Genomic DNA, 21,471 nt, shown 5'->3' with positions numbered 1-21,471 from the left:
ACATAGGTGATGCTGCTGATGCTGGTGATGATGATCAGGGTGATGAATAGGCACTCCGAGGACGTGGCAGCGATGCAATGATGTCATCCTGGCTCCGGGGAAGGGAGCTGGAGGGCAGCGCGACCTCAGCCTGGAGACAAACAGAGAGGAGAGGAGGGGAGAGGAGGGGAGAGGAGGGGAGACCAACACAGCCAGTGAATGAAAGAGAAACTAGTTTTTAAACAGAAAAAGTTGGACACTTCTTTTTGATTGACACAATTATCTGAAACATGTCTAAAGACTCCAAAACAAAACAAAAAAAACCCAAACATATTCACAGTAATTAAATCTCATGATAGTCAGGATGACAACAGCAGTATCTTGTTGTTTTGACTCACCCGATCAAAATCAATTCAATTCAGAAATCATTCAGAATAAATCTTAGCGTCATTAGCAAAGGCCACCAGCAGCATCTTATTCTTACATTTCCTGCAGAGATGTAATCAGAGAATTATAATTAGAGCAATTGTAATTAGACCAAGGTCACTTTCAATCAACTGCTCCAATGCTGCACTGCTGCTCAGATCCAATCAGAGGTACTACCCACATATCTGCAGCTCAATTAAAAAAAAAAAAAAAAAAAATTAAGGGACAACTGTGCTGGATGTCGTTGGAAAAAGTAGCACGCCTTAATTTGATGCCTGTGTCTCTCTTTCAGTCTCCTGACTTTCAGACTGATGGAGAATTTAATCAGACATTTTCAAGGTAATTATTTTCAGATAGCTAATTACTCAGTGAAGTCCTAATTAATGCAAAGGAGATGTAGGAGTTCATTCGCATCATCTTTGTGTCCCTTTCCTTTGGTAATTGATGGTATTGTAACAAGGCTTTTGACTTCATTTGCACATCTCGCCCAGTTTTAAACTGCTCCGTGTGGATACAGTTGGTTTTGTGAGAGTCCGATTTGTAGTTCAGTCTGTTTATACTCGTGTGACACTTTGCACGCAGTTGTGAAATGCAGATAGTGATCTTGTAAATGAATGTGAGTGTATGGGGATGGTCTTCGAGGACATTTATACAGTAATCTAATGTTTAAAAGGAAAGACAGAAAAGACTGATGAACAAAGTGAACAGAGATGCAATGTTATTGATTTCCATCTGCAGACAAGGCTTCTCGGGCATCAGAAAGGCAGTTTACAGTTCTGTTAAGTGCTTTGTAAATTGTGTTCTCTAAACTAAACAAATGGTTTTCCATTTGCAATATCCCATAGCATTGAAACAAGTTATTTTTAAAATCTAGTGTTTGGCCTGGTAATGAGTGTGTAGGTCAGTTCAGGATTTTCTTTACATTGTTGTTTTGCAAGTTGACGGCAATCAACCAACAACTCAGTCAAGTTTAAATGCATACTATTGCAAATGTATTGCAATGTGTGAAGAGAAATTAATCAGAAATCTTGTCCCATTTTCGACAGAATGCAAATTTCTTTAGTAACAACAAACATTTTTTTCATAACTCTGTAATTGTTAAAATTATATCCAGAGTGTTAGAAACGGCATAGTGGACATGTAACTGTTTGTAAGATTATGTTAAGCATATTATTTTGCCACATTGGAACCCACATTAAGTGATTGCCGTACTGAAAAATGGTTCAGTTATTGGAAGCACAGTACATAAATCATCAAGTGACTCATTTCAAGTGTGTGGATGCATTGTTGCATCTGTGTGGTTGGCAATTCACAGAATAATAATACTGTTTATATTAGCCGCGTGTATTTTTTCTGCAAGAAGTGAAATCTACTCATTCATAATGGTGAAAGAAAGAGTGACGGATTGGAAATATTTGGGGAGTTTGGGAGTTTCACTCTGACTTGAACTCCTCCAGGAAAGATGCCTGACTGATTTCAGATTATCAGTGTCTGACAGTTGTACTGGCTGTGCTGTGAAACTGACAGATAAAAATGAGCTGTAACTGTCGCCGGTGTTTGGTAGTAAAAGCCTCACGTAGGAAATAAGGACTTTGCGAAGAAGGAAATCAATTTCTTCAGAATTAGGTCAAAGTATTTTTTAGAAGGCACCGTGTTACTGGACATTTGTCTACTTTTGACTGCTTTGACAGTGTGTGAACCTGGAATCAATTCTTTAAGAGAAAATGCTTAAAACAAGAGTGTCAATCCTGTGAAGTCAAGCACAAACAAGTGGGGTTTAATTATTTTAATTAATAGCTCGTCTACCACTTATTGCGTCAATCGTTTTTTTCATTACAGGGTAAATGAATTACTGGCGGAGGAAATTTGCATGTATGCGATATAGAAGTTGGAGTACATTTAGATCTCCTGGTAATAATAAATTAGAACAAAACATACTTGACATGCTTGAAATACTGACAACATTTCATCAGACAAAATACAGGTACAGGTTTATCAAAACTTTAGAATACAATGAAAGAATTCTTTTTTTTTCTCTCTCCATATCCATTTATGGTTAAACTACATTGAAAAAATACCCACAAACTGAAATATTTGTTATTTCATAAGTTATGGCAATCCAAAATACGGTGTTTCATACTGTAACAATATTCTACAAGATCAGATGTTGTTTATTTTGTTTTTCTGTAACCGGAGGCTGTAATGACCACAATGAAGTTTTAAAAAATGTGGAAGTTTTGAGTGTATGTGAATCTAGGAGTAATCACCAAAACTACTTTTTGTTATTATTTCAAAACAATGTATGCACATTTGTTTATTGCCATTTCCGCAGCAAAAACAGAGATCAAATTCAAAAAGACTAGCTAAAAAGACCAAAGATTTGCAAGAGAAATACAGTGGAATACAGAAATATTAAAATTTTACTGCAAGTAGTGTGCTCCATTTGTATAGTAGAGTGGATTAGACTCAGATCCTTCTTAAGGATTTCTTGAGATACTAAACAGCCAGAATGTGGAGTACTGTTTTAAGATGTTGCCAAATCGGTAAAGCTGCAGGAGAAAACAAAACATCGTGATCACGCCCCGCTGACTATATGCACAAGGCTAAATAACTTAAGACGTACAAAGACTATGACAGATGGATGGAGTGGAGAATGAGCAGATGCAAAGTGTGCAATAGCCAGCCCGCAGTGTTGCGGGGAAGCATTATAGCACGGGGAGCCTGGTATCAATGTATGGCATCGCTGTGGGAGATAGCAGGCACACAGCAGTTAGAGGAGAAGAAGAGATCAAGAGGCAGTGCCAGGAGCAAAGCCTCTTTGATAAAAATGGCCCGACTCACGCTGCCACATCCAACAATCATACTCTCCCACTCACGAATGGAAATGTATTCACACCGCTCAATTTAACTGCGGCACACATACACCGCCATTATTGTAAAGCTGCAAGATACACAGATTCGTAAATATGTAACAACATGCAGGACCGCTTCATTCATTTACATACTGAGGCACTCTTAGTGTTTGATAAGCACACATGCTGTACAGTTCTGTCTGAGAGACACTAAAGGACAGTATTAAACTATAAGCAGCGCCTGTCAGCAATGGAAAACATGTGGGGAAATTTCAAGGGTATATTATTACACTTAAGGACACAGGCTAATTTAATTTATCAGAATAACGTACGACCAGAGACGTTGCATGTTCTTTCCTTCTGTGGTTATTCTGATTGAACCGCTGCTTGGATAATAGGTATTAGTGTCATAAAACAGCCGTTTACCCCATTCCACTCTCTGCATATTGATGTTGTGTAAACTTAACAACACAGTTGCACATAATACTTCCAAGAAATCTGCAATAAAATGTGGTTATGCTGAGATGATTAATAATTAATGTTTAATTCCCCCGTAGCTCCGCAAGGATGGCAGTACGAGCTGACCTTTCCTGGGTAAAATTTCTACTTGTACCCAAGAAATATCAAAACAAGAGGTGCAGATTGCCATGAAATTCACTGAGCTTGTTTGTGTTTGTCTTAATTCCTGCTGTATACTTTTCTTGTGTGCCTAACCAGTACACAAGATTTTATTTTTGTCATTGTAATTTCATGAGATTTAATCAAATTGTTTTGTTTTCAACATGGAAAAGATGTTATTCAACAGATATTTAATGTCAATACTCTTTTCTAACAGAAACAGTCTGGTTAAGTGACAGTTAATAAAAATAACATATATATATATATCCCCACATTAATTATCCACTTTATTGATCCTGTTTCCTTGCTGTTATGCTTTTGATTGCGGGACTTTGTTATTTCAGATAAAGCTTTACAATTAATTGCAAGGCTCAACCATATGCCATGTTCCATTTTCATATCTCCTGAATTAACATTCATCATTCTTCTGTACCACACACACACACACACACACACACACACACACACACACACACACACACACACACACACACACACACACACACACACGCCTATTTTTACTTTTTTTAACTGGCTAAATGTTTTGAAAATATTGTACTCTTGAATACAAATTCAGCCAAACATACAGAATTTTAAGCACTGTAATTGCTAAATCTTCGAACAAATGCTTTGGGTGACTGATCACTGTAATGGCAACTCAATCCAGAATTTTGTGAATTTCTACCAGCACCTCATTTTGTTTTTTTTTGTTTTTTTTTGTTTTTTTTTTTTTTGGGGGGGGGGGGGGGGGGGGGGGGGGTTGCATACATGTGTACAGATGTAGAATAACAGAGTGGACAGAGACAACCTGGAAACAGAGACTCTGTCGGCTCCAAGTATTGTGGGTAACAAGCTGATTCCAACCAGTGGAGAACCAATGGGGGTTGCAGAGACCCCCAGTCTGTTTCCAGGGAAACAGTACTTTCTCCTCCTCCTCCTCCTCCTCCTCCTCCTCCTCCTCCTCCTCCTCCTCCTCCTCCTCCTTCTCCTCCTCCTACCGCCACCTCTCTCTCTCTCTCACTCTCTCTCTCTCCTGCTTTCTCTCTCTCTCTGTTTCTGTCCTCATCTCTCTATCTTTCTCTCTTACACCCTGTTCCTTCCAGGCGGTGTCGAGGAGGAGGGAGATGTGGAGGTGACTCACTGTAACATCATTGCCATGGCAATGAAGAGCGAGCCAAGCGAAGAGGGAAAGAGGGGAGAAAAAGAAAGGGAGTTTCCATAGGTTGAACACAGTGAAAATCCTTGTCATGGTCTTCAACAGTGTTTTAAAAAATGCAGGAGAAATTTCTTTGTTTGAGTGCATACTGTGTGCAGTGCTGCTTATACTCCAGCATTTTATATATACGTATATAAAAAAACCCAAAACAAACAAAAAGAACCAGTACAGTCTCCTACTCTGCTGCTCCTGCACCTCTCCTCTGCTTTTCCCCTTCACTCTCTGTGCACGGCTTCATCCCGTCTCTCACATCAGAATTTCCCCCCCCTCCCCTCCTCTTCGTTCCTTCTGCCTATCTCTGTCCTTGTTCTCTTGCTTTCTACATTCCTCTTTATGTCGGCTGCTCCCCCTTTTACTGGGCCTGTTGCACACTACCCTGCAGCCTCTAAGGAGTGTGTTTTCCACCGGTGTATTACGCTGAGTCATGTCACATGCATGTTTAGACATGCCGAGATGGAGTGTTTGTGTGATGTTGACATATACATGCTTTGCTGCGCTGCATTGGGCAGAGGCTGAGATAAGAGTGGAGGGCAGAGGTTAACTGAGGCCAGGAAAACAACAAGATGGCATTGGGAGGAATAAAAGTCGCAACACGGCTGCGGGATGCAGGAGAGTACTTTCTATTTGAGTGCAGTTATGATTATTGATTATGCAAATAGGGGCCTTAGTCAGGAGCATCTGTTTTTGTCCCCAAGTGTTTGAGTAAATGAGATCGCATCTGAGCTTTTACATGTTCAGCCACATGCGCAATGTTTCAAGACCATTTCTTGGTTTACAATGTATTTTTTTGCAAAAGAAAAATAAAAATAAAAACACTTTAGTGTGAAATCAAAAAATGCTTTTCTCCCATTGTACAATGTGTACTTAAACATTGAGCCTTCCCTTGCCCTACTGGGGGAAAAGTTATAGAAAAGCTGCAAAAGTTTACACAGCAGCAACCTCACAGTTTACGTGTGTGTCAGGGATTAGAGTGAATCATCCGGAGGCTGGGCTGCAGAAGTAGCAGCAAAACTGCACCGAGAAAGTAGGAGGGCAAGAGAAAACGCTGACACGATCAAACTGGTGTGTTATCTCTTTGACCCCAACTAACCTCAGTGATTTCTTTTTTTTTTCTTCTTTTTGCTGTTATAGACAGCTATATCCTTATCTCGTGGTGTCTCTTATGTCTGGCCTCATAGTACTAGAAGGAGTACAAGATGAGATAACTCTTTCCTCGTGGTTTGTACCAGCCTTTCTGATCGCCTCACTTTCACTATGACCAAATAGCTGTATAGATCGAGCAGTCCGGAGATAAAGATATAGGGAAGATTAATGGATGTAGTGAAGGAGAACATGCAGATGGGTGTAGGAGTTAGGAGGTGGGGTTAAATCTGATGTGGTGAGTCCTGAAGGGATCAGAAGAGGCTTGAAGAAGTCCCGTTCATTTAAAAGCCTCTTCTCTGTTTGGTTCTACCTTATCTTCCCCCACAGTGTTGTTGAACCACGGAAAGTAGTTGTGGGAGATGCATGACACCCGAGCGCCAAAGTGACTATCATTTTCTATTCTGTGTGTGTATCTGACAGAGCATCGGCGCGTGGCTCCACCTCACGTATTGTACGGCTCCTCGCCGCCTCAGACATGTTTACAAGGGGTCGATAATGACATCAGTGATAAAAAAGAAACGGGGGCGAGTGGCCTCCTTCTCTGTCACCCCTTGTGCAGTTGATATCACCCCGCCGGTTATCGCCCCGTGAGACCAAGTAGATTAGCGCTGTGCTGCCATTTACCAGGTAATCACCTGTAATGTTACACTAGAGAGTGTCTGTGTGGTGGTAGGAATTCTGTAGTGCAGGATAATGTGCTGCAGGCGGTGATGGAGATTACAAAGATTATGAAAGAGTGAGGCGGGGAACAGTGAGAGCCAAGGATGTTGTGCCTTATTAAAAAAAAAAAAAAGAAAAGAAAAGGAAAACACTAAATTCAGAGGAGAGAAATTAGCCTTTCATTAGTTCATACACACAAAAAACTAATTTCCGCTCCTCATATCCGTCATGTCCCCTGTTTTTCCTCTTCAAAGTCGAGAGTGCACAAAAGCAGCGTGTTCACATGTTCAGTTATTAAACAAACTCCTTTTTCTATTTGTTGATCATTTATCAACGTGACAAAAGCTGCTGAACATGTTTGACTTCCACAGTTTTTCTTAACACTTATACGGCGCTTTCAAGTGGGATCCCTCTTGTCCTACATTGCCAAATCATTACAGCTTTTACTGTGAAACTAATAAGATAATAATGATTCATCACAATGTCAGTCAGGATCGGGACTGATGCTCCCATAAATGTATCCGAACAGCGATCAAAGCCAGCAGCTGTGATGTACAGATAAGCACCATAATGTCGCAAAGTGTTGCACATTTGTTTGCTTTGCTTTTTTTATATATGTATTTTGATTATTTGCCTCATTAAATCAAGCTTGAGGTTAAATGTCCTTTTAAAACATTTGTTGTCATTTTGTCATTAATATCTTTATATCTTTATAGTGTTCACATCCATAAACCATTGTATTTGCCACTCACATCTCATCAAACTGAAATTTGTCTTCGACTTAATGTCTGAACATCATCAAACATGTGTGGCTTCCATCCAGTAAATTTAGATTGTGACTCCGCTCGTTTTAATGGACTTGAGATTTGTTTCAAACTCTTTGCGGCGACTCTGTTGTGAATAAATGTGCCAATGTGGCTGAACAGCAGAGGTCCGGGATGGAGCGCATACACATACAACATTTTTTCCACTTTCTGTTGTCTTGTTCTGATATACCATACAGTGTGTTCCTGATAGCAATGTCAGAGGGGGATTTTAAAAAGTCTGTTTCCATCAGGAGTTTGTTGATCAGTCTCGCCATGACGGCGTTTTAAAACCAGTCCATCCACATCTCTGCACTGCTACCACACTTTCTCCTCTTTTTCATTTTGTGTGTCCCTGTTCTTTGCTGCCTGTCAGGCTTTTCTGGAACCTCAATTGTGTAGCTGTGCTTTTGACAAATGATTGACAAGCTATGAAGTTAAATTCTGCGCATACATATACACTAATGGCAAAATCAATCTTCTTATTGGGTTTCCGCTCTCACACTTTAATGTGCATATGTGAATGTGTGTTTGTCCTGTTGCAGCGTGCATGTGGGTGAGAGAGAGAGAGAGAGAGAGAGAGAGAGAGAGAGAGAGAGAGAGAGAGACATACAGAATGGCAGCATCTCTTCTTTCCACTCCTCCCCCTCCTCAATTCTTCAGGAAGTGGACTAATGGCATTTTAGCGGATGGAGGGAGCGGGAAGGAGGAAGAGAGAGGAGGGACGGAGTTCCTTCCTGTGTAGTGTGTCATTTGTAGATCCTGAAGTACTCCGAGTGGCCTTGAGACTCGGCGGTAACCCGTCCACACCCCAAACCTCCCCCGCACCCACAGCTGCTCTTAAACACACCGAAGGAGAAGTCACTCAACTCGTTGCTTAAACTTCACCCTGCTATCATTTATTTTTTTTTCCAATTTTGCCATTGTTTGGCTGTTACTCAAGACTCCATGTTCACTGTGATCGTTAACTGTGATCTCTCAATAAAATAATGAGTCAATATATGTATTTCATTGACTGAAAGAGTAATGATGATATTGACAACATCAACATATTCAAGGGTTATGCCAAAAAGAAAACCTTTTTCATATAGATATCCCAAAAATATTTATAAAAATGAATTGTACATTTTATAAAAATCTAGTAGTGCAACACATCAGATTACATATTATTGTAGTTACACATTCTTAAACTATATAAAGTGATATAAATATACTTATATAAATCAGTATATTAGAATGGAAATATGTATAAAAATAGGCACATGTAAACCTGTCATATAAAATCTTGTTTGTTTGAAGTAATTTTATATATCAAAGCAATGGTTTAAATAATACAAATATAGCATGTAAAAAGAAATGAATGCTTATAAAACCACTTGATCACTAAAATATCATCTGTATTTGTGAATCGTTCTCAATACATGAGTAATTCGAATTATACTGCAATAATGACAATGCATATTTTCATACCTAACCCCTTATCACAGCTTCTTTCTATTAATGTTTGTACAACAATGGAAGAAGATGACAACAATGGCAATGCTGGGATTTGTAAACACAAACATGTCCTTTCAATCTATATTTCTAGGTGTGTGGTAGAAAATTACTGCTATGGGCTGGTGTATGAATAAGACAAATTGAGAGGAAGCTGTTTTGCGTGAGGTGGAGAAAGCAGACAACAACCGATGCAGGTGGAGAGAGAGAGAGAGAGAGAGAGAGAGAGAGAGAGAGAGAGACCTCTCTAGGTAGACACAGACAGGCTTTTGAGATTCTACTCACGCATCTGAGTGTCTCTCAGTCTCTGCAGTATTGAATGAAAATGACTCCCCACCTTTACACACACACACACACACACACACACACACACACACACACACATACACACATACACAGAGATTAGCTCGGGACACAATCTGTAAACATATAACGATGAAAGAGTTTGCAAGTTATCTCATTAAGTATTACTGGGCCCTTTTAGTCTGATGGGATTAGTGTACTGTGAATGTAGTATAGAGAAAGTCTGATTAAGTTGTAAAGTGGTGAGCAGTAGCGTAATTGAACTTAATTTAAATGTCTGCAGTTCCTTCAATGGATTTATTTAAAATATTTTCTCTTGGAAGACGGTGTGTTTTTATCATTTGACTTCCATGTAAAGCGAAAGAAAATAAATGAATAGTTGTCAAGTGTGTAAGCTCTAATGGATAGAATACACTGTGGCTGTTTTTGTTCTCATTGAAATCTAAGCTTGAGCAACGCAGAGTCAAACTTAACATTTTTTTGTTGCTGATATGAAACATGCTATTTTTTATTTTTTTTGCTTTTGTGTGTGCTTCGTGTTGTTTTGACTACAGGAGGAAAAAGACACATACTGACTTTGTCGACCTTTAGCTCTGCAGCTCACATGAGAAAATACACTGTTGTTAAATCCTGAACATCTGTATCTATTTATGCATGCTTTTTCAAGCACTGATCTCATTTCCCCTCCATTTGGACATGATGCCTTCATCGAGGGCGCATTAGTGCACTTTCAGTGTTGTTGTAGCGTGTCTTACTGTATGTCATGTTGTGTATGTCTGGCATACTGTAGTGTTCTCCTGGAGGGAGGTGTTTTGAATAATTTATGCAACAAATGGGTTTGCCAGGAGATGCAGGTGTTCATCTGAGGACATGCGGGGGCCGACGCACTGCCTCGGGTTTCATCACAAACACCTTTAAGTTAGAGCGGCGGCTAGCACAATGTAGGAACTATCATACACAACAAAACGCAGAACACTGATGTCAAATCAAACCACAATTTCGGATGTGACAAAGACAGTACGGTTGATTATTTTCTGAACAGTACAAATAAAGCTTTTTGAAAGTGAACAAAAGGAAAAGACAGACACAAAGATGAAGGAGTAAAACTGTTAAATAAGCTGAAGGAATTTGAGACAAAAACCGTGCAGGAAGGAAAACGTAGATTGCGTTCAACAAATGAGAATTTCCTTTGTAAGGTAGTCTGGCTCCTATAATGGGCCCCGCAATTTGTTCACAAATTGAATCTGCAATGAACTCTATCGGATGGAGTGCGGTGGAAATTAGCAGCAGTCGTTGATTGTGTTTAAACTGAAGTCAAAAATGTACCGACACTCACTTCACTGCGGCTGTGCTGACAGTTACATTCACACTGTACGGTGTAGAAAAAAACCGCAACCAGCTCAATATTTCATTGTTCCTCTCACTTAGCCCTGTCAAAGAAGTGTAAACATTGATGTGTGAGAGGTGCAAATGATAGACTCATTAACAGTGTGTAACAATCTGCAGGGCCTTTTTGTTTGTAGAGGTTAAGTGCTGGAATATGTTGAGCTCGGCTGTGAATCTGAATTAAAACAGAAGTGGCAAACAGGAATTCATTCAGTGGAATTCAGCGGAATTCACTTACATGTATAAATGAGAACATGCAGTACACCGACTTCCTGATCACCTCATGTAGGGGCGAACATGGGCTGATTAGCCCACATCGACGAGGTCACATTATATCAGGTGAAGCCCTACAATCACACTGTCGACACAATCAACCACGGACTGGAGTGACTGCGGAGTAAAGGCCGGAGCGTGTTTAATTAAACCATCGGCTTTGTTGTTATCTGTGGAGCAAACATTACATTCTCCTGTCTCTAACTATGCACAAGTCAGCTGATAAAGGCAATGAGCACTACCGAGTCTCATCAGCATGTCGAAGAATATAATATCGGGATGAAGATCAACTCTGGAGCGATGCGAGGCCTTGTAGTTTGACAAAATGTAGAGTTCCATTGTCTGTCTGTTACGAACACTTCCCAGCTGTATTGAGGCCAACAGTTGGACTGGAGTGACTTCAGAGAGTCTGTTTACAGAGCTTCACAGGGACACCATGAGGTCACATGTTAATGTGTTCAGCTCTGAGAGTGATATGTATTACTGTGGGACTGAGGTTTTATTTTTTTTTTGTTTATGTCTGTACTGCAATTGTAGAAGTGAAAATCGGAATACGAGAGATGCAGGGTAGTGTAGTTTTTAGCACTCTTGCTTCACTGTCGAGAATATCCCCTGGGGTTTCTGGGCTTTTTATTATTGTTAGTCTGTGCTTGGGGGCCCTTTTTTCTTGAATTTGCATGTTCTTTCGTGGGTTTAATACCAGTACTGAAGATGGATATTTGAAATCTATAATTGATTCCATAAATACAAAGTTAAAATAAACCTATGGAGAGTTTTTTTTCTTTCAGAGGTATAAAAGCATGTATTTTATAAAAGATATAGCAACTTGTGAAATAACTTAAAAGAATCTTAAAGATAACGACAATGATGCGAAGGGGTAGGATTAAATAAGCATGTCTTCTTTCAACTCCTTTTCGTGCATGTGAAAGACATATGGTGCTGACCCTTTTATATTGTTTATGTAATTGGATGTTCTGTTTTTTAGGGCGGGGGTTTGTTTTGTTTTTTACATGTTCGAAATAAAACTTCGAATCAAATCAATCTGGCATATTGGTTTAGTTGAACCAGTACATTTTTGGCAGAAATTGTTGGAATATCTGAAAATATGCTCATTAAGTTTTATTCTATCATGTAAAGTCCAGTTTAGGTATTTAGGAAAATGGCTCATAAGACTCTCTGAATACATTTGTTACACCTCAGTTCGTTATCGTAATCGAACATGAATTATTGAGCTGCACAGATGCTGATAAGTGTTGTTGCTGGTTTTGGGTTTATCAGCAGGGCAAGGCGAGACCAACCCCTCCTCATTGTCCTCCTCAAGCTCAGCTTTGCTTTAATAGTGTCTCTAAGGTTTGAGCCAATTTCCTCATCGAATGCAGTCAGAGAAAACAGGTATATAACCGAACCACTTCGAACATGAACTGTACTAATTTGACATGACCATTAATCACTATTCCACAAGTGAAATGTATCTTTGCTCTTCTAAAAACAAATTCTTCAAATCCTTTTCATTGTCATTCACTTTAATTTACCTGTTATTTGTCTGGTTTGCCATCATGAAGAGAAAATCTTGGTATTCACAGAGTCGTTGCCAGTGTTTTGTTTTTGTTTTCCATGCATGGAGGGTAGAACTGGTTTTTTGAGGCCGGGAGATATCCTAGCGTGTTGTTGTTGTTTTTTTATTTATTTATTTTTCCTCATTGCTGTATTTGGAAAAATGCTGCTTTGTCAGCAGGTCAGGTAGATTTTCTTTTTTTTTTTCTTTTGCTCTCCGAGTTCCACTTTTTCTGCACGAACATGAAGTACACACACACACACACACACACACACACACACACACACACACACACACACACACACACACACACACACACACCACGTACACACACACACCACGTACACGCACATTTTCATAATCTCTGCTTTGTCCTCTTTCCCTCCCTCTTTCCCTCTGTGTGAAGCAAACTCAGCAGACCTCCAGGCTGCCAGGGAGCAGATGCATTCTGGGTAATCCAGGGTGCGAGAGAGGAGTCCAAAAGAAACAGGGGGAAAAAAAAAAATCGCTCACAAAATTACAACAGACACTTGATGCTGTACATGTTGTCTGCTCAGACACACAAGCACACCAAATCCAGCCTCTCACCACTGAACCATGGAGATACATTATCCATCTGTGTCCATCTGTACATTCGTCTGCTGAGACAAATACAGGCTGTGTTTGCAGCAGAATGTGAAATCCAGAAACTGCACGACATCCCGGTCCTTGTTGCCGAACATTAACGATGAGAGATGTGAGGGAGAACGAGGGAAGCTGAGGGAATATAGCGAGGGTGGCGGGGTGGAGCAGAGCAGGATACCGGAGTGTCGTCAGTCTGCTTTTATCTCGGCTGTGATTAAACCTTGTTCCTGTCTGACCTAAAAAGTCAGCTGGCGGAAACTTCAGAGACTGTGGGTGAATTTCACTGGAGCTCTTTACACCCAGCCGATTCCTTCAGAGAGGGAAAGAAAGTGAGAAGAAAGATCAGAAAAACAGAGCAGAGAGAGTGGGCAGAAACACACACACACACACACACACACACACACACACACACACACACACACACACACACACACACACACACACACACACACACACACACACACACACACACACACACACACACACACACACACACACAGATGCAGACATCCTGTCTTTGTGTGCTCCCTGTGGACACATATTATCATATATATGGAGGTGCACTCTCTACACTGCATGCTGTCTGCTGCGTTCTCCTAAAGAGGATGAGGAAGAGGCCAGCGCTGGGTGGTAACTTCGGGTTCGTAGTACAATACCACAGGAAGCAGACACAGGCAGCACTGAAATGATCCAGCACCACCCGTCTGGGACAAGCACAACAAAAAACACAATGTGTAAAAATAAACTTGAGCCAACCTGGCACAGCATCTGCAGAACATAAGATGTATATGCGTGACTGAAGGAGAGACGGCAGGATAGAAATGGAAGACAACCAATTTATTGCAAAGTTTCTCAATTTTTATTTTTTTTATTTTTATTTTTTTTTAGATTTGTCTTTGCATCACTGAGGTGGTAGCGTGTTCACAATGGGGTGTGTAATCGTGTACAACATGGTTTGATAAAGTGAACTAAAGTGCCAATACTACTGTGTAAACGTCAACTCTGTATTTAAGACCTTGAGTCTGATCATAAAAGTGTATTTAAACTATCAAAAGTGAAATAGGGCCATTTATTGTGCAGAGTAGGGACCTCAGTGATGTAGTACATTACATTATTATTGATCTAGTTCCAGTTTTACTTGTTTTATATTCTATTGGATACTTGATTCTTGCTGTACACTGTATTTAAACATTATTTTATAACCATAATGTGCAAAGGAGCACAGAAACCAAATCAAACAACAACGTCAAACACAAGGATTCCCTCTGAACTCTAGTGAAGGCGAAGCAGCAAAAAAAAATGAAAAAAGAAAGAAAAAGAACATTCTTAACACAGCTGCAGCAGCTGTGTACACAACTACAAGTACAGTACTCAACGAAAGGTTTCTTTTCCCCGAGTGATGAGCAGAGAGGTGTCGAGTGTGTTGTATAGCACATACTGTAAGTTTGAGAAGTGTGTTGAAGTATTCTTCTGTGTGTGTGTGCGTGTGCGTGTGCGTGTGCGTGTGCGTGTGCGTGTGTGTTTTTGCCACGAACAGAGTGCAGCAGCTCCAAGCCCCGTGCTCGGGAACCTGCCTGCAGGAGAGGGAATGCCAGTGGGTCCTGTCCCTCCAGGGTTCTTTCAGGTATACAACACACACACACACACACACACACACACACACACACACACACACACACACACACACACACACACACACACACACACACACACACACACACACACACACACACACTCACACACACACACACACACACACACACACACAAAAACATGCTTACCAGAACAACCACTTGAAGTATATCAAAGAGGACTCGTGCACTGTGTTCATATATTTTATGGACATTGTGTTGATTTACATTCATTACTGAATTTCTCAAACTCAGTCACAAAGACTGGCTCACGCCAACCTTTATCTGACAATGAAACTTGCTTTTGTCTAAACTCCTTCGAGAGAAGGTGACCATATTTGTGTTGAGGTCTGACGATGTATTGAAGTATTCTACTAAACATTGAGATAAGTGCTGCTGGTTTGTTGTGCCCACTGACTGTCTCTGCATCTGTTCTTGCCCGTCAGTTCACCAGATTGATGCATTTAACTTGGAAATATCATGAATAATCTATGAAAACCCATGCTTGAGCAAAACATTGCCGATATGAAACCAGTGCATGTTTTCAAAGAAATGTCCGATGCTTTTAGTGAGTCATATTTCAGGAACTGCCATGGTATAGCAGGGCAGTTGTATTCCGTAGGATGTAAGTCATCTGTCACATCTGTATGTTTTACAGACACTTCAAGCTGGAAACTGTGAATTATGTGTCATTTTCTTGTGTAAATGTCACATAAATGGGTATTACACTGAATTGTATTTATTCAGATATTCAATAATGTTCTTGATGTGAACTTTATTTTATCCCTATTAGGATGACAAGTGACTTTAGTGAGCATTGACGTCCCCACAACAGTGATAGATACATCCACACGGGCACACACACGGACGTATTTGTACAGAGACTGTACATCAACAAAATGCCCTATGAACGTGTTCGGTCTACATTTATTCACGTGTGGGTGAATTGCAGTGTATCTTCCCAAAACAGAGAGAAAAACAGAGTTTGACAGGGGCAATAAATCCAGAGGAGACAAAAACACACACATTGGTCCAGATCATCTCTGAAGGCCTCTTCCAGCTGTATATTGATTAACTGTCGTTATCAGTCAGATTCAGAGGCCCACGTCTGACACTCAAATCAATAGCTTTCCCAGTCGTTTCTGAGTTCCGCTTTCAAAAACTCAAATGTGAGTTAGAGCAGCCTTTTCCGTCTCCTTCTGAAGAACAGTTGCTCTTTGATGACGGGGGTCTTGTCAAATTGTGTTAGCTGAAAAAAAGCAACAGTTACCTCACTGCCAGGTCTCCACTTAGACTCAGAGGACCCGAGGGAGAGCATCTCACCAGCTGATTTAGGTAACGAGTGCCACTTTATTTCCAAACAAGAATGCAGATGACAGATAATGATTATTGTACCTTCACTGCTTCCCTATAATAACTGAATCAGTCGTTCCACCATTTCTGGCCTTTTTTTTGTCGAATAGTTTTTATTTATTTCCAAACATAATATTTCAAGACAATGTAGCACCTGAAGTCGCTTTATTTATCGATGGCCATTTGACTCAGGCAAGAGTGATTTAAACGCGCATCAAATTAAGAGGACCATTGCTCTCTAGTGGCATATGGTAGTACTGCGGGCCTTTCCAACGACAGTGGCTTCAATTCAGCAGACATGGCAACAGTGATGCTGCTGTCTGTGGCGAGCACAAGTGATAACCCACACGCAGCTGCTCGGGAGTTTTTCACACACACACACACACACACACACACACACACACACACACACACACACACACACACACACACACACACACACACACACACACACACACACACACACACACACACACACACACACACACACACACACACTGACATCATCATGACCACCAGTCCATCCTTTAGCCTGTTGTCGCCTTTCCGTGAAGTCAGTCTATTGAGAAAGAGGTCAGTTCCCCTGCTCGGCCGTCGTGGAGCGGTGGCTAAAGGCAAATGAGCCCAAAAATCAGCAGTTGGTGCTGATAGGAGCTGGTTTGGTTGGTTTCCTGTTGCAAAATGCTTTCGTGCAGTTTGGGTATTCCAAAGAGGTCACCACAAGCATTATTTGTCTTCACCTTTTCATTTATTGAACATGTGAATACTGTGTTTACTGTTCTTTCAGCCATTTATGTCACCTCGGTACCCCGGAGGACCCAGACCGCCCCTGAGATTACCCAATCAAGTAAGAGCCACACTGACACCTGCAGGAGTAATGCTGACATATCTGCTCTGCGACAGTGATGATGACACTGAATTACGCCGAATCCTGTTTGCCCTGTAGGGACTTGGAGGAGTTCCAGGGAGCCAGCCGATGCTACCGAGTGGAATGGATCCCACAAGACAGCAAGGTACGCACTACACACAGTCAAACACACACGACACAGCCGTGCCTTTTATTTGGTGCTTTGGAACCAACAGGTTCTATCAAAGCTTGATGGTGCTTTTAATGTTGAACAGGCTTCACAGAACTATTCCCAGTGTGGCTATTAACTCTTGTAAACTGTATATAAATATTCCATGCAATCACTGAGTGCTGCAGATCAGTTCTGGCCCAGACCAACAATTACCTAATTTGTAGTGAAATATATCTTTGGAAGGTACAAAAAAGCCTATTTGACATCATTGAATGTTAAATTATTCCTTAATTGTGGTTGTAGAGAGCAGAGATAGTGTCTTTTTAGATTTTACAACACTTTTATTTGATCGAATCAATCTGTTATTAAAATAGCATGCCCTGTTTTACTACCACTTTGCTCGAGGCTGCATCTCGAGATTCTCCAAAGTCGGTCAGAGTCCTAAAGTTTCACCGTGGTCCATCAAATGAGTATTTGTCATTGGGCCTGGGGCTGTGTATTAGCTGACGTTTCAGTAAAGACTCACTGCTTAAATGGAGTTAAAAAATAAACCTCACAGTATTTGGGCATTTTGTTGCACTGGCTCATAAATGCAATTGCATAATTGTATTTCTGATCTATGGAGCTAATGAAGAATATTTGAAGACTGCTATTTAGAACCTGGTGGCCTGGTGTATTTTTTGTATTATTTGATGGGATTTTGTATCTCGATACATATTTTATATTTTATTTTTTTAACTGTTGTTTCCATAAAAGTGTTAGTGAAGTTCAACAACACTGATGCATCATGACTGCAGATCAGACGGTGGCTTTATAAAAAACACTTTCTCGAAATGCAGTGTTATTGGAGTCACTTCATGAGATTTGTGGTTGAAAAAAAGCAACAAGGCCCTTGTTTTATCACACCACTCCCGCCCCGAGACGACACATGAATTAAAGATTCAGGATTTCCAGTTGCGTTTTAACCAACCTAACAACAGAAAAACAGCAGCTCAGCCGACCGTAAATGTTACGTAATCTGTGTTGCCACACATGCAGGTTTCATCCATCATTTCAAAACACTATATTGTACAGACAAAAGCACAAAACTAAAAGAATCTTTGTCTAAAAGCAATTTTAACAAACTGCCTTGACAGACTTAGGGTTTAGCTACAAGTAGTCAAACATAACCAATTTCAGAAATCGTTAATCCTGAATATGTTCCTCATATAAAAACTTATTCAACATTTGTTTTGTGTGTCAGGACATCCAAATATGGGGGGACCGATGCAAAGGATGACCCCACCCAGAGGGATGGTACCGCTCGGGCCCCAGGTATAGACTACCACAATTTGTAGGATTTGTAGAACAAGCTGTTGTTGTGCTAGTTCAAATAAGTTCATTATGCCTTTTGTTCATTAGTATTTTGCTTTCGTGTTTTCAGGCAAGTAGAATTTGAAAAGAACGTTTCAAGCAAAACACTTTATGTTATTATTTTATGGATCTGAGTGTGATGGGGTTTTTTTTCTCAGAATTATGGAGGCGGGATGAGACCTCCACTCAACGCCCTGGTTGGTCCTGGGATGCCTGGTATGAGCATGTGAGTGAGAATGCATACACAAATGAATATGAGTAAACGTGGGGGGTATTTCATTCTTGTAAAGGTCAATCCTCTGAGTTCGAGTTTTAGCAGTAAACCCCAAATATCCATCATTTCCCACTACATACGTTGCACACAGCTTTTTGCCTTGTACATTTTTTTATTTTTTTTTTCATGGTGTACTCGAGGGTCTGGAGGTTGAATTGGGACGTGATTTTCCTCTATTTATTCTTCTTCACTTGTTGTTTTTTTTTTTTTTACTTGTTCCCATCGTTCTTTTCTCACTTTTTTTTTTCCTGGCACCAGATGAGCTTGTTATTGCCAACTCTGTCCAAAAGAGGTGGAAACAAAGAAGTCAGCCAAAACTTTGTGTGTGTGTGTGTGTGTGTGTGTGTGTGTGTGTGTGTGTGTGTGTGTGTGTGTGTGTGTGTGTGTGTGTGTGTGTGTGTGTGTGTGTGTGTGTGTGTGTGTGTGTGTGTGTGTGTGTGTGTGTGTGTGTGTGTGTTCCAGGGGACCTGGTGGTGGAAGACCCTGGCCAAATCCTCCAAACTCCAACTCGGTAAGAGCTCAAACACAGAAACCTGATGAAAAGATTTGTTCTCTTCACGCCCCTTCATGTTTTTATTTCTGTGTTTTCGCAGACCCCCTACTCCTCTGCATCACCAGGAAGTTATGTGGTATGTGGATTCGGTCTAACGTGCTCTTTTCTACACAAAGAGGCGGTCAAACATGAGTTCATGTAAAACCTGTGATTTCAGGGACCTCCAGGGGGAGGTGGACCACCAGGAACCCCGATCATGCCAAGTCCAGCAGGTAAGCTGTTTGTATGAATGTTTGTTATGTTTGCATATGGTAATATACTTCTGTCTTCTTATTAATGTTTTTTTCATGTCTTTTTTTTTTTTTTTTTTTAGATTCTACCAACTCCGGTGACAACATGTACACAATGATAAACACAGTCCCTCCTGGTGGAAGCCGACCAAACGTGAGAGATTTCTGAGTATAATTTCTACCTTCATTGAATCAGTATTGAATTTAAATGGTTCCAGAAGGATTGATTGAATTGATTTCCATACATTATTTTGTCGTACTGCACTTTCATTTGCGTGCCCATTCTGTCACCATTATCTCCCGTGTGCATGGACTTCAGTTCCCTATGGGTGGAGGAAGCGACGGTCCTTTAGGGGGAATGGCTGGAATGGAGCCTCATCACATGAACGGATCTTTAGGTACAATGAGAGCGTGTGTGTTTCTACATGAAATATGAGCCTTCATTTGATCACACATTTGATAATCCCTTCTCTTCTTACAGGGTCAGGTGATATGGACAGTCTCCCGAAGGTAAGACACTTCAATAGCCAGCTCCCGTTCTGATGATTTCTGTAGTTTTCTTCGCAGTTGGTCCGACTGAGTTGTTGGGGGGTTTTTTTTTTCATTCTCTTTGAACAGAACTCTCCTGGTAACTTAAGTATGAGTAACCAGCCCGGGACCCCGAGGGAGGACGGAGAGATGGGAGGAAATTTCCTTAACCCTTTTCAGAATGAAAGTGTAAGACGTGTTATTGACTGTGTGGGCTAATCAGAGGGATCGCTGGGTGTTTGCTGCCAAAACATCACATGACATTTGGATAAAATCTGTGTAAAACACCAATAAATCCTGACCTGAACTCCCTCCAGGAAAAAAAGAAAAAAAAAATCAATACAAAAAGCGCAAAAAATTGTGAGCCATCACAAAAGTTCACTTTAAATCTGCTTGAGAGGTATTGTGTGTGTTTTGAGATTTTCTCACTAATCTCTGCCTAAAAGGCAGGGGTCTGATAATAAAGTCTGCTAATGATGTTTTAAAGTGTCTCAGATGTCAACAATTGGCCAATTCAAATGGAAAAGCAAACTCAGCTACCGTGATCATAATGTGCACACACACACACACACACACACACACACACACACACACACACACACACACACACACACACACACACACACACACACACACACACACACACACCCACCCACCCACCCACACACACACACACACACACACACACACACACACACACACGCTGCACTAAGGCTGCAGTGTTGGAATCTCTATTGAGATCTCATATTGCTGGTAATCTCTTCACAACACTTATCCTTACCGTTCATGAATTTGAAGACATTTTAATGACTAGATCCAGTTGTTAGGTAAATTTTGTCATCAATTGAAGATAGTTTCTATGTGTGACACTATGGCAGCAAGCTAGAAAATTTATTTTATCTTAATTATTTGATTTCTCTATGTTTAAATGTCCTATTTGATCTGCTTATTCTGATTAGGTATTGTTTCTGTCTTTTTGTCCTGAATTTTTCTTGAAAGATCCAAAATGATGTTTAATTGAATTAAATCAGACTATCATATGTTCTTCATCAACAATTATAACCTTTTATTGGTAAAATAGTCTTTTCACATTATTTGAGGAATTCCTTTTTAAAATGCATGGTAAATTAAGAAACTAATGGATTTTAAAGTAATGGTTATGGTTCAAGACCAGCGGCTTCCCACTGTTTACCTGGAG

General features: G+C 40.5%; 1 protein-coding gene across 2 annotated transcripts in view; it reads left to right on the top strand.

The window, feature by feature from the left end:
• The window catches only part of LOC308132089 (single-stranded DNA-binding protein 2), a 55,907-nt gene that overhangs the window by 30,960 nt on the left and 3,476 nt on the right, over nt 1-21,471 (top strand). Inside the window, exons 5-16 of one of the 2 annotated variants that reach the window (XM_080499043.1) lie at nt 14,870-14,956; nt 17,104-17,163; nt 17,263-17,329; nt 18,579-18,649; nt 18,847-18,914; nt 19,425-19,473; nt 19,556-19,591; nt 19,673-19,727; nt 19,829-19,899; nt 20,065-20,143; nt 20,227-20,255; nt 20,364-20,462. In XM_080499043.1, coding sequence (XP_080355169.1) covers nt 14,870-14,956; nt 17,104-17,163; nt 17,263-17,329; nt 18,579-18,649; nt 18,847-18,914; nt 19,425-19,473; nt 19,556-19,591; nt 19,673-19,727; nt 19,829-19,899; nt 20,065-20,143; nt 20,227-20,255; nt 20,364-20,462 — 771 coding nt within the window. The remainder of the gene's footprint in view (nt 1-14,869; nt 14,957-17,103; nt 17,164-17,262; nt 17,330-18,578; nt 18,650-18,846; nt 18,915-19,424; nt 19,474-19,555; nt 19,592-19,672; nt 19,728-19,828; nt 19,900-20,064; nt 20,144-20,226; nt 20,256-20,363; nt 20,463-21,471) is intronic. The other variant, XM_080499044.1, reaches the window with a different exon arrangement.

Source organism: Blennius ocellaris (assembly GCF_963422515.1).
Source record: "Blennius ocellaris genome assembly, chromosome: 7".
NCBI lineage: Eukaryota > Metazoa > Chordata > Actinopteri > Blenniiformes > Blenniidae > Blennius > Blennius ocellaris.
This window is presented reverse-complemented; position numbering and strand designations above follow the sequence as displayed.